This window comes from Monodon monoceros, unplaced genomic scaffold (genome assembly GCF_005190385.1).
Source record: "Monodon monoceros isolate NGI ecotype Baffin Bay Population unplaced genomic scaffold, NGI_Narwhal_1 Super_Scaffold_3, whole genome shotgun sequence".
Classification (NCBI taxonomy): domain Eukaryota; kingdom Metazoa; phylum Chordata; class Mammalia; order Artiodactyla; family Monodontidae; genus Monodon; species Monodon monoceros.
In genome coordinates, this window is record NW_021703780.1 from 2,936,425 (window position 1) to 2,953,239 (window position 16,815).

The 16,815-nt window shown below is 49.1% G+C and overlaps 1 protein-coding gene across 2 annotated transcripts in view; it reads left to right on the forward strand.

Annotated features, from left to right (window-relative positions):
• Window positions 1-5,557: 5,557 nt before the first annotated feature.
• NQO2 (N-ribosyldihydronicotinamide:quinone reductase 2) overlaps window positions 5,558-16,815 on the forward strand; it is a 15,794-nt gene continuing 4,536 nt past the window's right edge. The window contains exons 1-4 of one of the 2 annotated variants that reach the window (XM_029241945.1): window positions 5,558-5,700; window positions 6,888-7,030; window positions 8,546-8,710; window positions 15,778-15,908. In XM_029241945.1, coding sequence (XP_029097778.1) covers window positions 7,024-7,030; window positions 8,546-8,710; window positions 15,778-15,908 — 303 coding nt within the window. In that variant the 5' untranslated portion in view covers window positions 5,558-5,700; window positions 6,888-7,023. Of the gene's footprint in view, window positions 5,701-5,829; window positions 7,031-8,545; window positions 8,711-15,777; window positions 15,909-16,815 lie in introns of those variants that run through there. The other variant, XM_029241944.1, reaches the window with a different exon arrangement.

A 16,815-nucleotide genomic window follows, 5' to 3' on the forward strand; every position in this document is an offset into this window, starting at 1 on the left:
TAAATACAAGGCTAGAACTATACAATTGTTAGAAGAAAACATAGGAGTAAATGTTCATGACCTTGGGTTTGGCAATGGGCTCTTAGATATGACACCAAAAGCTCAAAGCAAAAACAACAAAAATAAATAAAATAAATAAATTGGATTTCATCAAAATTAAACATTTTTACATGTCAAAGGACATTACCAAGAGAGTAAAAGACATTGGAAAGCAGGCTTGAATTAAGGGCCAACCAAGATGCATGCAGACACAGGTGTGCTGTATACTTATTTGAATCGCGTTAATGTGCTTCGAAGGCTACCCCGGCACCCTTACAGGGGGGCAGAGTTCGTTCTATGGTCGTTGCTGTTGTTTACTGCTGCCTGCAAAGCTGAACAGAGGATACAAAGAGGTTCTCATCTCAGCACGCCTGCAATTCTCAGCTCCTTGCGAAATAGACTCCATTTTTATACAGTTTGTGGTTTTGAGTTACAGGTTTTTTTTTAATCTTATGAAAAATGAATAACCTCCTACTTCCCTACACCCGCTTTTAGCCCTATCATTGGGGATACTTCTCTTTAACTCATTATCATAGTTAAAGGTGGGCTCTGGAGCCAGACTGCTTTGCATCTTTACTAGACTCTTTGGACCTCAGTTTTCTCATCTGTAAAATGGAAATAACAGTAGGAACTGCATTATGGTGCTGTTGGGATTAAGTCAGATAATTCATGTAAAGAACCTACCATACTGATAGAACACAGTAAGTACTCTGTAAGTGCTAATGGGCATTACCCCATACTATTCTTATTTCTAATAATTACCCAGAAATATTAAGTGCCCTTTTAGCTTGTCCTCGAGTAGCAGGGAGCAGTCAGTTCACATTCCCTCACCCAAGGTTCATTACTGAGTCATAGATAAAGTAGGAAGGCAAGTCATAGAACAGAATTTTGGCTTAATTATATTTGCAATTCCAGTGGTACAATCTTGAAAGTACCCTTTACTTCTAATTTTTAAGCAAACTTTCACCCATCATACATCACTGTGTACCATGAGAGCCTAACACCTCTAATCATACGGTTGCCAAAATGCTCTGACTGGTTTGGGGTGGAGAGAGGGAGTTCAAGGTTTGCTTGGGTCCAAGCATTACATGCAAAAGTAATTTTGAAAAGCATGTTAAAGTTGCCAGTATTTGGTTGTCAACTAAATCTTAGTTAAAATGTGAGAAGCTTTTGTTCTCATTTTTAAAAAAATTATTTATTTATTTTTGGCCGTGTTGGGTCTTCGTTGCTGCGCATGGGCTTTCTCTAGTTGCGGTGAGCGGGGGCTACTCTTCGTTGCGGTGCGCGGGCGTCTCATTGCGGTGGCTTCTCTTGTTGCGGAGCACGGGCTCTAGGCACGGGGGCTTCAGTAGTTGTGGCGCACGGGCTCAGTAGTTGCTGCACACTGCCTCTAGAGCGCAGGCTCGGTAGTTGTGGCGCACGGGCTTCATTGCTCCGCGGCATGTGGGATCTTCTCGGACCAGGGCTCGAACCCGTGTCCCCTGCAGTGGCAGGCGGATTCTTAACCACTGCGCCACCGGGGAAGCCCTGTTCTCATTTTTGATGAGTCAGTTATTCATGGCATGACTGGCCATTTAACATCAAAAACCTATTTAATCACAAAGAGCTTTTTATTTGAATCTAATCTCTAGATTACCATTTTGTTGGGACAATATCCACTTAAGACTTATTAATGCAAAAAGCCAATTCATAATATGTCGTCATTAGAATTCCAGCCACAGCTTTTGAGGAATCAAGATTGATCACTCTCGACAAGCAGCAGACCCTGCCAAAGCACCACAGGAACTGAAAGTTCTCAGAAAGCAGGGGTTTTGTTAGGAAATCAACACAATAGCTCATTTCCTAATGAAGCTAGCAGGAGTCAGTGTCTTTTAGTTATGTTTGAGAAAAACCATAAAATTGCCTCATGAGATTTCAGAGTTTGGACGATCTTCAGTTGGAGACAAAAGACACCTTGAAAACACAAAACATCTACTCACCCCGAAATGTCCAAAGAAACCTGAAAATATTCAGACACCCAACATGTTCCCTGAACACGTTCCCTGCCTGTGCCTCCAAACCACCTCCAAGTTCTTTTCCTTGGGAACTCAGCAGCAAGGTAGAAGTAACAATAGAAAGGAACTAAGAAAAAACACTGGTCAATTGTTTTTAGAGGAATAGGGCCAAAAAATAGTGAAAGGCAACCTACAAAATGGGAGAAAATATTTGCAAATTATATATCTGATACTATCCAGAATGTATAAAGAACTCTTTATCATTCAACAACAAACAACCCAATTAAACAATGGGCAAAGGACTTGCATAGACATTTCACCAAAGAAGGTATACAAATGGCCAATGAGCCCAAGAAAAGATGCTCAACATCATTAGTCATCAGGGAAATGCAAAACAAAACCACAATGAGACACCACTTCAGACGTTAGGACCGGTATGATAATAACCAAAAAAGCAACATAACAAATGTTGGTGAGAAACGTGGAGGAATCAGTGGGAATGTAAAGCGGTGGAGCCACTGTGAAAACCAGTTAGGCAGTTCCTTAAAAAGTTAAACAGTTACCATATGACCCAGCAATTTCACTCCTAGGTATACACCCAAAAGATTTTCTTAAAGGGACTCAGATACGTGTGCACCAATATTTATTGCAGCATTATTTGCAATAGCCAAATGACCCAAGTGTCCATCAACATATGAAAGGATAAACAAAATGTGGTATATTCATAAACTGGAATTGTATTCAGCCATAGAAAGGAATGAAGCTCTGATACATGTTACGATACGGATGAACCTTGATAACATTTTTTTTTTTTTTTTTGCGGTATGCGGGCCTCTCACTGTTGTGGCCTCTCCCGTTGCGGAGCACAGGCTCCAGACACGCAGGCTCAGCGGCCATGGCTCACGGGCCCAGCCGCTCCGTGGCATGTGGGATGTTCCCGGACCGGGGCACGAACCCGTGTCCCCTGCATCGGCAGGCGGACTCTCAACCACTGCGCCACCAGGGAAGCCCAACCTTGAAAACATTTTGCTAAGTGAAGTAAGCCAGACACAAAAGGCCACCTATTGTATGATTCCATTTGTATGAAATATCTAGAACAGGCGAATTCATGGAGACAGAAAGAAGATTATATGTTACCAGGACCTGGGTGGAGGGGGGAGTTACTGCTTAATGATTACTGAGTTTCTGTTTGGGGTGATGAAGAATTTTTGGAAACACAACTAGTGATGTTGCGTAACACTGTGAATGTAATTAATGCCACAGGATTGTGTACTTAAAATGGTTAAAATGGCAAATCTTATACAGATTTTACTACAATAAAAAAAATAACTATGTTATTGGGAAGAGTTTGTTTCCAAAAAGAAAGGGGATGCTGTTAGCAGAGGGAAAGAAAAGTCATTAAATAAAACCAAAAGTAACTACTTCTCTAGGAGAAAGTTCAGGCTACTTCGATTAGTCTTAAGGTAGCCCTCGATGTTAACTTTCATCTGAAACACAAACAGGGGGAGTTGGGGAGAAGAGGTAGTATACAGCTGGCTTAACTGCCCCCTTGCCTGGGATGCCTAAGCCTGTGCCTGCATTTCTTCACAGCAAGGGGAGCCCCTAGAGGCGATGCTTATTGCTGATGCTAAACCTATTTATCTCGTTTTAAGAGCACCACCTCCTCCTTGGACTCAGGATACAAATGCGGTTCCATCTTATTTGTTTGCAGTAAATGCCAGATTAGCACGGAGTTCTGTTATTTCCCTTTGCCGGACGGGCTCCTACTGAATCAATCACTGGCTCTTCCACCATCCTGAAGGCCAAGGGAAGGAGGGCCGGCCAGCTGCCCTTCCCCACCGGCAACGCTCCATCCACACCTGTGATTCCTCGAGCGGCCACAAGATGGTGCTGTCGCGTGGCGGCCTTGAACCAAAGCGCGGCCCCAGGTGCTCCCTGCACCTGCTGGTTTTCAGAGGTGATGTCGCATCTTAGTCTCTCTTAGAGCTCAGCGCTTTCATTCCCACACCAAGGACTGGACGGCTCCCGGGCTGGTTCCAGCACCTGCTGCTCCACAGTTACCGGGTCCTCCCACGGGATCCACACCACCCGGAGGTCTGGCTGTTTTCCTTATAGGTCCTCGTAGCACAAAAGACGTGAACACACCCCTCCCACGGGACAACAGCGTCACTCGCCCTCCTTGTAAGGAAGCCTACCTTCAGTTATTTCAGAGCGCCTACACCTACCTTTCTTAGTTGCACTCATTTACTTTCTGAGACACAAAGATGATATGAGGACATCATCTCAGTGAGTCTTACAAGAAAGGGGGGAGAACAACCAAATTTCATCTTTGAGGACATTCTCATGCATTCGGAAATGCCTCTACAACTTTTCATTCGGATAAAGGTCATTCTAAAATGAAAACGTCCCCCAGGACCTCCTGGGCTCACAAGACAAGGTGGCCTGTCTCCTGCTGGCATGAGAGCATGTCACAGCGAGGCCATGTCCTCACTTCTGAACCCAAGGAAAACATCAGCCGCAGACAGACCACCCCCTGACGCTGGTGTGCAAACAGCAGCTGCAGTTATTTTCATTAGGAACATTACACAAGCGGGAAAAATCTGCCTTCTGCTCTATAGGGCCATCCCAGGACACCGGAAATCAAGGCAGAGCGTTTGGGAAGGGTCCTTGGGTGGGTCGCAATGGCAGGTGGGCTACCAAATGAGGTGTTACAAGCCAGAAAGTGCTGGAAAAGGGGAAAAGGCGAAAATTAGCCCAAACTGCTCACCAGCACCCCTCGCCCACACATCCACAGGCTACGGTTCAGCACCTCTCTGCCTTCTAGGGGATCTCCTTGGCCTTGAACCTTCATCCTATGTGCTCTTTACCCAGCCTCCCCAATAGAAACATCTGGCCAAACCACAGTACAACGTCACCACTAGGATGCGGTCACACACCGAACATTCCCATCACCACAAGGTCCCTCTTATAATCACACCCGCCCCCCAAACCCTGGCAACCACTTATCTGTTCTCCGTTTCTAGAATTTCTCATCTCGAAAATGTTACATAAATGGAATCGTACAGGACGGACCATTTGGGGATTGGCATTTTTCGTTCATAATTCTCTGCAGACTCGCACAGGCTGCTGGGTGCATCAATAGTTCATCCTTTTTATCGTTGTTATGCCGCGACCTTCAGACGTTACCCTGGACACCCGCCTGGGGGTGGAGGAGACGTGAGGCGCGGGCAGGGGCGCCCCCATCTTCCCAGCACTACAATCCCTCCAGCCACCACCGCGCGGAGCCACCGGGTCCCGCTCGTAAACGAGGGCCCGGGCTGGCGCTGGGCAGAGCCCGGGGGCGGGGACAGGGCAGGGGCGGGGCGCCGAGTGCGGGGAGAGATCCTGACTGGTCGGGCTTGGGGGCGGGGCGGGGATAGGGGCCGGGCTGCGCTCGGGGGCGGGGCGTAGTCTGGGGCGAGGTGGGGCGGTGTTCGTGGGCGTGGCCAGGGCTGCGCTCGGGGCGGGGCCCCGCTGGCGGACTCCCAGCGTCAGGCTCGCAAAGCGCGTCCGCCCGCCGACGTCTGCGAGTGCGTGGCTCGCGCGGCCAGAACGTGTCGTGGACGTCGGACGTTCTACGGAGGAAGGCCGAGTCCTGCCCTCGTCCTGGGCGCGGGCGCTGGCTGCGGTGAGTGTCTGCGCCCACCGGGGAGCGGGCTTGGGGACCCTACCCAGGGCGAGGGTCTCTGCTGGTTCCCACTCCCCACGTGCCCGAGGCTCCTCTTCTGCAGGTACGAGGCTGGGGCACAGGGTGAGCAGGCCCTTCGCTGCCATCAGCCGCTGCCCTCCGCCCTGGACTCGGGCTGCGCCGACCCCAGTTGCAGACGGGAAGCGGGTGGGCGTCGCGGTGACCCGGCCTGGTTGCGGCTGGTTGCGGCTCGGCCTCTGCCCCGCGTACCGTCCAGTCTGTACCAGGCCCTGGAACTCAGCTTCTTTAACTTTAGTCCCTGAGATTCTCAGCCAGAGAAATTCGAGAAGAGAAACGTGTACTCAGTGTATGCTTCCTGCCCGGCTATTTATAGTTCTAGGGGGGATGGAAAGAACACAAGTGTAGGAAGAGAGAAACGGTCGCAGAGATTAGGACGAAGTAATGTACATCAAATTATCAGCCCATTTGATGTGATATATAGAGTTTAACAACCACGTGGCTCTTTTTTCCTGTTGACCTGGTAAGTGTATTAATTTCCGAGGAAGGGGAAAGTACCCCTGCTGTGCAGGGGCAGTAGGTAGGGAAGGTCAGTGGGGGAAGTGTTGGGCTAGTAGCCGACTTCTTGGGCCTCAGTTTCTTATTTTGTACAACTAGGAGAATTGACCAGAGCGGGAGTCAGAAACTCAGTGGCCTCCAGGGGCCTGGCGGGTGATGTATATAGGTAAACTGGGCCCAGCAAAGCAAGAGGGGAATGCATGCCCTGCTGTAGGCATTAAAATTAAATGGTTTTTATCCAAACCAAAATGTCTTTGGGCCCTGGCCCTAGGGATCTCAGGATGAGGTGTTCCCCGAGTCTGGAGTGACACTGCTGACCTGTCCGAGGTGATCAGGTCCCATCACTCTCCTGCATAACATGCTCCAATGGCTTTCTGTTAGGCTCAGGGTAAAGTCTTTGCCCCTGTCCTGCAGACCCACCCATCTCTTGGACCGAATCTCCCACCACCCAGCGCTCTGTTTTAACCCCAGGTGCATCATGCAGGCTTCCTTGAACACCTGGCTTCCGCTCCCACTGCCTGCCTTACCCTCGCTCTTCCCTCTGCCTGAACCTGTCTGTGGCCGTGCCTCGACCTCTCCCCCTGCCCCTCAGTGTTTGTTTTCTCTTCTAGATTGTTGGGGTCACTGAGGAGAGTGACTGCGCCTGAGAGCCCAGGCCCCACCACACGCAGTCCTTCTGTGCCCAGAGTTCACTGCAGACCCTCCTCTTGGCAGCATCCGGAGAGAAAAATACCCATCTTCTAGAATATGGCAGGTGACTATTAGCCATGGGGGAGTTAAGCTTTTTTAAATTAAAATTTTAGTTAGAAATTGAATACCTTGTTATAAAAACTCCAGACAGCGCTGAAGTGTATAAAACTTGTTTATAATGTGCACTGCTATCTGGAATTCTCTCGTTTTGTGTTTTCTTACTGTCCATTTCAGCCCCATCAAAATCTAATGCTTATCCTGTCTTTGCTTTGCCTCCAGCCCCTGGGATGAGCACCAGGACATAGTAGGTGCTCAATAAATAGATATTGAGTGAATGAGCCCCAAGAGTTACAACGGTTAAAGATTCAGCACGACTCACACCCATCCCATTCTGTGACATCTCTTCATTTCAACAAAAGATGAAAATCCTTTCATTTCAGAACATAAACGTTCACGTTATTTTACACATCGCGTTGTCCGTTAGGGTTTGTCAGCCTCAGCACTGCTGACCTTTGGGGCTAGATAGCCCTGTGTTGGGGGACCTGTCTGTACTTGTAGGATGTTTAGCAGCAGCCTTGGGCTCTGTCTCCTGTATGCCAGCCTTGCCTCCCTCTGGAAGTGACAGCCAGAAACGTCTCCAGACCTCGTGAAATATCCCCTGGGAGGCAACGCTCTCCCCAGTTCGTGTGTATCCTTTTTCCTTTTAAGTCACCAAGTAGAGTTCCTTTATAACAGATGAGTCTGAGAGGTTAAAATAAAACTGTTAATCATTAATTTCACTTGTGGGATTCAACCTTTACACTCAGCTGAATGCCCCAGAGCTGTTTGCTTCCAACTGACGTTTATATTTTCTCCTTAAGGGCCTAAACAGAATAATATAAATCAAGAGTTTAAACATTTTGGTCTCAGACGTTCCCAGGGAAGATTTAAACAAATCCCCACAGCTGCCTTCGGTACCTAAGCTCACAGAATCTTCTGAACGAGGAAAGTACTGCTTCAGAGGCTGTTGGTATTAACGACACGGCCAGGCCCTGTAACGCTGGTCTTCTTAGAGCCTCTTGCCCTCAGCCTCCCCCGCAAAAGCGGGACTTGATGCAGGCTCTGCCTCTCCCATGGGACTAGGGATCTGATTTTTGATGTCTTAAGTGTCAGTTTTTGATGGAGGGGAAGGAAGCAGAGCTGTGTGTCAGTGGCTGATGCCTTCCAACAAAGGGTCAGCACAAAAGATTAGTCACGGTAGTTTCTTATGATATTAGGCAGCACAGCTAAAACTTATGGAGGATAACCAAGACAGATTGGGCTTTTAAGGAACTCAGTTGTGTTACTCTTGAGGAATTGTAACTTGACTCGTCGTATATTTGTGTGTTAGTAAACTCAAGTAATGATGAACTATGACGTAATTAGATTTTTCTTAAATGCTCATTGTTTTAAACGGGTCACCCATAAAAAGCGTTGGTCTTTCTCGCTTAGCTTCAGCCATGGTGATGCACCTACATGTTTCATTGTCGTCTTAGTCCTTGTTGCATTTTGACAAAGAGGAATTATTCTTCAAGAGAAATGGTTTCTTGTCCGGATTTAGGTAAGAAAGTGCTCATCGTCTACGCACACCAAGAGCCCAGGTCTTTCAACGGGTCCCTGAAGGATGTGGCGGTGGCGGAACTGAGCCGGCAGGGCTGCACCGTCACCGTTTCTGATCTCTATGCCATGGACTTTGAGCCTAGGGCCACGAGGAAAGATATCACTGGTGAGTCATGGAATAAATGCTCTGGTTTTTTAAACTTTCTTCTCTGTGTGTGTCTTCTTACTGAGGTATAATTGACATAACGTTGTATTCGTTTCAGGTGTGTAACATAAGGATGCGATGTTGGTATATGTTGCAAAATGATGACAAGTCCAGTTAACATTCGTCACCACACAGTTTCACTTTTCTCCCCTCTTGATGAGAGCTTTCAAGATCCGCTCCTTCATATATGCAGCGTCGTAACTGTAGTCACCGTGCTGTGCGTGACATCCCCGTGACTCAGCCATTTATAACTGAAAGTTTGCTCTTTCGGCTCTCTCTACCTGTATTACGCACACCCTCCAGCCCCTGCCCCAGGCAGCCACCAATCTGTTTTCTGTATTCACGAGCTCAGTTATTTTTTTGTTTTGTTTTTTAAGATTCCGCATATAAGTGAGATCATACAGTATTTGTCTTTTTCTGCCTGACTTATTTCACTTAGCATGATACCCTCCAAGTCCATCCATGTTGCTGCAAACGGCAAGGTTTCTTTCTTTGTGGCTGAATGATATTCCATTGTGTTTATATATCACCTTTTCTTCATCCATTGATAGGCATTTAGGTTGTTTTCGTATCTTGGCTGTTGTGAATAATGCTTCAGTGAACAGGGGTGCAGATATCTTTGTGAGTTACTGTGTTCCTTTTCTTTGGGTAGATACCCAGAAGTGGGATTGCTGGATAGTGGCTCTGTTTTCAATCTTGGGGGGGGAAACCTCTGCACTGTCCCCCACAGTGGCTTGCACTTTGCATTCCCACCAGCAGTGCACAAGGGTCCCCTTTTTCCTACATCCTCACCCGCGCTTGTTGTCTCTTGTCTTTTGGACGATGGCCATTCTGACCGGTGTGAAGTGACATCTCACTGCGGTTTTGATTTGCATCCCTGGTGATTATGATGTCGAGCATCTTTTCACGTGCCTGTTGGCCATCTGTGTGTTTTCTTCAGAAAGATGTCTGTTCAGATCCTCTGCCCATTTTTAAATCAGATTGTTTGGGGGATTTTGCCTTCTTTGTAATTTTTTTAATTAAAACAAGTTTGAAAACAAAGCTTATCATTGCACATGATGGAGAGTTCTCAAGTCAAAAAGGTCTCAGGGCAAGTCCTTTCCCCCGTCCCCAGCCACCCGGTTCCTCTGCCCCCAAGGAAACCAGTGTTACCCATTACCTGTGCATCTTTCTGGAGTGAGTCTGCGCTATCTCTGGATGTACCTAAAACAATTAAGGGCATAGTCTCCATTTTCCCTCCGCTTTTTAAAAAATGGGAACATGTTACATATGTTGTTTTCTTTTCTTCTGCTGCGGAGTCCCCCATTGTATGGAGGAGCCATGGTTTGAGTAGCTGCCACTAATGGGCATTTTTGGTTGTTTCTCACTTTTGCTGTGATAACGGAGCTGCAGCACACGGTCGCGGCCATACGTGCTTTCCTATCTGTGCTGGTATATCTAGAATGGAGTTGCTGGTCAGAGGGAATGTGCGTTTTGAATTTTCGTAGATAATATCAAATTGCCTTCCGTAGGTGCTGTACCAGTTTACCCCCAGCAGTGTTTGCAAGTGCTCGTTTCCTCATTTAACCAATTTTTGGATAATTGCCAGTCTGACAGGTGGAAAAATGGTCCCTGAGTACATACACAGTTTTGTATATGAATTGTAAATATATTTTTACCTATTTTTTTTTTTAGTTTTGACTTTACTATGGTGGCTTTTTTCACGCAGAATTTCATTTACTTTTGTTTAGTTGGCTTTTGACCTGTGTATATTGTGTCATGTAAACTCTAAGCTTATTTTTTAAAGGTGCTATAGTTTCTGGTATTTGACAGGTTCCACTTTTTTTTTTTTTTTTTTTTTTGTGGTACGCGGGCCTCTCACTGTTGTGGCTTCTCCCGTTGCGGAGCACAGGCTCCAGACGCGCAGGCTCAGCGGCCATGGCTCACGGGCCCAGCCGCTCCGCGGTATGTGGGATCTTCCCGGACTGGGGCACGAACCCGTGTCCCCTGCATCGGGAGGCGGACTCTCAACCACTGCACCACCAGGGAAGCCCTCCACTTTTTAAATTTAAGTATGTTCTCTATTCAGAATTTACTTTGGTGTATGATGTGAGGTGTGGGTCGTTTTTCCCAAGTACTTACCCAGCTCTCTCATCACCATTTATTACATGATCCAGCTATTTGCCCCAATTTAAAAGGCCACCTTCATTGTGATCTGAATTCCCACATGTTTTATTCTCTTCTAAACTTTGTATTCTGCTTTTGTTTTCCTATCCATGACTCAGTACCACATGGCTTTAATTATTTTGGCAAATAATTTATTTAATATCTGATAGAGTTAGGTCACCCTCACTTGTCTTATTTTCTATTTTTTTCTGACTAGTTTTACTTTTCCATAAAATCTTTTGAATTAGCTTTCCAGATTGTCGACTGAAAAAGAAATGCACAATGTGAGAGCTGTGAGTTAAGTTTCTTTTGGGGCAGAATGAGGACTATAGCCCAGGAGACAGCTGCTCCGAGAGCTCTGAGGAACTGCTCCGAAGAGGTAGGGGGGGAAGTCAGGATCTGTGTGATTTTGGTGAAGGGGGTGCGTGCAGTTGAGCACACAGTTCGGTAGAAGGTTGCTGCTGGTCACGAGGAGCACACGTCTCCGTTAGTGACGTTAGTGCTTTTCTAGATACGAAGAGATGCAAGAATTGGGCTCATAAACTCTTCTCCTGGAAGGATCTAACTCTCTGAAGACCTGTTCTGCCAGTTTTTCCGGGAGCACAGGGCGCCTCGTTCCTGATCTCCACCCTGAACCCCTTTCAGGGCGTGTTGAAGGTCAGTGGCCACAGCAGTTTGTGACTTAATCCTTGTAGAGGCAGATGGCAAGTGCCAACCTTTGGCTGGCAAGATTCAAAAGGTAACAGATGATCTTTTTTTAAACATCTTTATTGGAGTATAATTGCTTTACAATGGTGTGTTAGTTTCTGCTTTATAACCAAGTGAATCAGTTATATATATACATATGTTCCCATATCTCTTCCCTCTTGCGTCTCCCTCCCTCCCACCCTCCCTATCCCACCCCTCTAGGTGGTCACAAAGCACCGAGCTGATCTCCCTGTGCTGTGCGGCTGCTTCCCACTAGCTATCTATTTTACGTTTGGTAGTGTATATATGTCCATGCCACTCTCTCACTTTGTCACAGCTTACCCTTCCCCTCCCCGTGTCCTCAAGTCCATTCTCTTGTAGGTCCATGTCTTTATTCCCATCTTACCCCTAGGTTCTTCATGACCTTTTTTTTCTTTTTTTTCCCTTAGATTCCGTATATATGTGTTAGCATATGGTATTTGTTTTTCTCTTTCTGACTTACTTCACTCTGTATGACAGACTCTAGGTCCATCCACCTCACTACAAATAACTCAATTTCATTTCCTTTTATGGCTGAGTAATATTCCATTGTATATATGTGCCACATCTTCTTTATCCATTCATCTGATGAAGGACACTAACAGATCTCTTTATTGAGGTCCCATTAAGTTTATGGATGACTCAGCCTCGTGAAGTTCTTTCTGTTCCAGTGACAGGCGTGGCTCCTCATTTGCTCATGTGCTCTTACAACCTTCCAGGTCTGTTTACGAGTTTTCTTCATGCAGATCTCACATAATTCTTACTAAGTGGGTTTTGTTCCTCTGTGTCAGCAGTCCCCAGCCTTTATGGCACCAGGGATGGGTCTCGTGGAAGACAGTGTTTCCATGGACTGGGGCGAGGGATGGTTCAGGCGGTGATGCGGGCGATGGGGAGCGGCTGTAAACGCAGATGACGCTTCTCTCCCTCGCCCGCCACTCCCCTCCTGCTGTGCAGCCCAGTAACTAACAGGCCAAGGACCGGTACCAGTCCGCGGCCAGGGGGTTGGGGACCCCTGCTCCGTGTGAAGAGGACTCAGCTGTGTGTGCGTGTATGTGGCTGCTACTAATTTTCTTACTGTTTGTAGTTTTCAGCTGATTTCTCTGGGGCTTTCCTGATACACAGTCAGGTCATCTGCAAATAATGATAATTTCACCTGTGGTTTTCCAGGAGTTTTTAATTTTAAATTAATTACCTTTAATTTCCTTCTGTTTGCAATTGGGTTAACAAGATCCCCAGGTTTAGTATTTAGTGCTGATGGTAATAGCTGACACCCTTGTCTTTTCTTGTCTTCCCTTTTTTTTTTTTTTTTAAATTTATTGATTTATTTTTTTGGCTGTGTTGTCTCTTTGTTGCTGCACACGGGCTTTCTCTAGTTGCGGCAAGCAGGGGCTACTCTTGGTTGTGGTGCGCAGGCTTCTCATTGCGGTGGCTTCTTGTTGCAGAGTACGGGCTCTAGGCATGCAGGCTTCTGTAGTTGCAGTGGGCAGGCTCAGTAGTTGTGCCTCATGGGCTCTAGAGCACAGGATCAGTAGTTGTGGAGCACGGGCTCACTTGCTCTGTGGCATTTGGGATCTTCCCGGACCAGGGCTTGAACCTGTGTCCCCTGCATTGGCAGGCGGATTCTCAACCACTGCGCCACCAGGGGAGCCCTTCCCTTTTTAAAAAAAAAACAATATTTATTTATTTATTTATTTTGGCTGCGCGGGGTCTTAGTTGCGGCATGTGGGATCTAATTCCCTGACCAGGGATCGAACCCGAGCCCCCTGCATTGGGAGCATGGAGTCTTACCCACTGGACCACCGGAGAGGTCCCTGTCTATTCCCTTTTAATAAACCAATTCTTTTCACTGAGCGAACAGCAAAGCAGGGACTGGGGAGAGAGAGAGTATTATGTGGAGGAGCCACTGGTTTTCAGTGAATCAGGTGACACAGGCTCTTTGTATAAAGTATCTTAAATGTGGTGAACAGGTGGGCAGAGGGTGAAAACAGCAAGCCCCTTCACATGCCCTCCTGGTCCCGCGTGGCCCCCAGGGACCAGCAGGCGGAACTTTGTGGTGTGGATCATTGTAGATCTTACTCTGAATATCAACAAAATGTGTGTCTGTGTGGAGCTTAGACACTCTACAGATACAGACGGAAGTGGGGATTTGCTTGATTCACTAGAGCTTCTGGGAGCCTCTTTATGACTGCACGGCACTTCATGGCACCTGCTGTAACTTACCAGTCCCCCTGTTGACTTAGGCTTACTTTTCTCCAGCTTCCGTTTCAAGCTATGAGTCAGTATGTTTCCATGGCTCTGGACTTCCCGTCTTACTAAGAAAGTCCTCTCCATATCCTCACTTATAAAAATATTCTCATTTTCCCATGACATTTGGATACCTTTGCTTTGATATTTACTTTTATCTAGAGTACACATGGCCCATGCACATTTTATTGTCCGTTTACCATTATCAGAAGCACCCCGTGTCCTCTGTGGGCTCCACACCCGGTGGGCGGCAGCCTGCCTGAGACACAGGCTCTCCTGCTCAGGGTCTCTGGTCAGTACAGAACCTCATGCACAGAAGGGTCCCAACAGGTGCTTTGAATGAAAATGAACCCCGGGGAGGCTGAGGGAGGAAGCAGAGCCCTGGCATGTTCTCAGCTGTGGCTGCTGAAGGGCTGGCCTCTCCTTGGGCTCCTCTGCAGGCCGCGTGCTGCAGGGGCCGCACCTGGGCCTCCCGTCGTCCCCTCTGCTGCCGTGTGGGACCCGTGGCCTTGAGCTCGGCCCTCAGCCTTCATCTCCTCTCTGGTCGGTTGGGAATTACCCAGCCTGTCGGGTTGTTACGAACATAGAAAGGTGATGCTGCAGAGCATAGCGTGGTACGTGGGGATCCTCAACCACTGGTGACTGTTGTTAACACTGATCAGTGCGGTTGGGTGAATCATGATGCTTGAGGAGAACCCACTGAAGGCCTAGATCAAAGTGTTAACTTGGCTTTCAGCCTAGTTGTCGAGAGTTAGGGTTACGGTTGGGGTCGGGGTTAGGGTCGGGTTAGGGTTAGGGGTTAGAGTTAGAGGGTTAGGGGTTAGGGTTGGGGGTCGGGGTTAGGGTCGGGTTAGAGGGTTAGGGTTGGGGGTCGGGGTTAGGGTTAGAGGGTTAGGGTTGGGGGTCAGGGTTAAGGGTTAGGGTTAGAGGGTTAGGGCTGGGGGTTAGGGGTTGGGGTCGAGGTCAGGGTCAGGGGTTAGGCTTAGGGGTTAGGGTCGGCGTCAGGGTCAGGGGTTAGGGTTGGGGGTTAGGGGTCGCGGTCAGGGGTTAGGGTTGGGGGTTAGGGGTTGGGGTCGGGGTCAGGGTCAGGGTTTGGGGTTAGGGGTTAGGGTTGGGCCGGGGTCAGGGGTTAGGGTTAGGTGCTGCAGGTTCCAGCCCAACCCCTCCCCACCCCTGCTGCTGCTGCCTGAGCCCCTCCCCTACCAGGCCTTCTCCTGAATCGCTGAGGCCACAGTGAGCTTTTCCAGAGCTGAATTGGAGTGTTCACTATATACATGGGGAGCAGCCCCCTGTGTGCAGGAGAAGCTTAAGCCCCTCGGCCGGGCTCACAAGCCCTGGTCCATTCCTGCAGTCACATCACCTGCGGGCCTCCCGGCCTCTCACCGCAGGTCCTTGGCTGTGCTCCCAGTGGCCCACTCCTGGGCTGGCCAAGTTGTCCCGTCTGCGTCTTCTGCCCAGAAGGTCCCCTGATTCTCCTGGCTGCCTGAAACTCCTACTCCGTCGTCAGAACCCCGACTCATCCCCAGGGTGCGCTCCTGACCCGCCCCCGCAGAGCTGCAGTGCTTGTTACATGCGCAGAGTGAGGCCCGCTGCTTCTGGGCCGTGGGGTGTGAGGCCCGTCTGCCGTAACGTTACACCTAGCAAGCTGAGTGGTCGTGTTCTGTGTGTTACCGTGTGGTTGCTCATCCACGTCTCCTACCGGACTGTGAGTCCCTTAGGAGAAGGTCAGGACATAGCTTGCTCTCTTTGTGTCCACAGTCTGACCCCAGGGCCTGGCGCGTGCTCAGGTCTCCGTGACTGCCCGGTGACCTGCCGGGGGTGGGGAGTGATGTCCAGGCAGCAGTGGCGCTGGTGGGATTGGCGGGATGGGCCGCGGCTGCCCTTGGGTGAGAACCCCTGTCCTGTTCTTCCAGGCGCCCTCTCCAGCCCCGAGTTCTTCAGCTACGGTGTGGAAGCGTACGAGGCCTGCAAGAAGAGGTCTCTGACCAGCGACATAATCGTGGAGCAGAAGAAGGTCCAGGAGGCCGACCTAGTGATGTTTCAGGTTTGGTTCCCCTCAGATTATGGTAACGAATTTGGTTTGTCCTGTGTGCAGTCTTTCCCGATACTGAGTTCACGCTCCTGGCGGTGGTGCTACGATCTGCACGCTTACTTCTGTCTCGTTGGGTCCGGAGACCCAGGGAGCCCATACCCCCCGTTCAGATCCTGACCTCCAAGTAAACAGCAGGGATTTCCCTTTAGCCTGTGGTCCCGAAGCGTCTGACCCTGCAGAAGGTGCTGCCTTCGTCCTCCAGCACCCGGGAGGTGCTGGGCTGCATGGAAACCAGATTTGTCTGCGTGGGTGTTTGTCAGAGTAATTTAGGCCAGATGCAACTGCTTCCTTAAGGATCCTGGTCGTCAAGCCCCGTGGGTGGCCTCACCCCCTACCCTCACCTGGTGCGCACTCACCTTTGTCCCAGGCAGGCTTCACTGCGCGAGAGCTGCCCAGGACGCTACGTCCACGGCCAGCCAGGCGGGCATCATGGCAGCAGAGTAAATGTGCTTTTGGGGAGTCGTTGGGTGGATAGAAATCCAAGTCAGGCCAGGAGAGAAGGGGATTTATCGAAAGGGCCCTGATCGCTTGGGTCCCAGGAGCCCGAGGACAGGCCGTGGCGGGCTTCAGGGCAGTGGCACGGGGTGTGGGGTGTCTGCTCCCTTCCCCATGGCAGCTGCTTCTCTCCGATCTGGCCGCTCTACCTCTGCCCCACGTCACTAGATCCAGCCTCCCAGGAAGGGATCTCCTGGGTCCACATCGTCTCTGTTTTCCAACCTGCTGAGGGGCGGGACGTGGGCGGGAGAACAGGACCACCCTTGCGGTGGGCGCAGAGCCAGTTTCCAGACACAGCGCAGAAACGCCCCGTAGACTACACCTGTGCATGCGGAGGCGGCAGCCCCGCGTCCCCGCCCCGCGT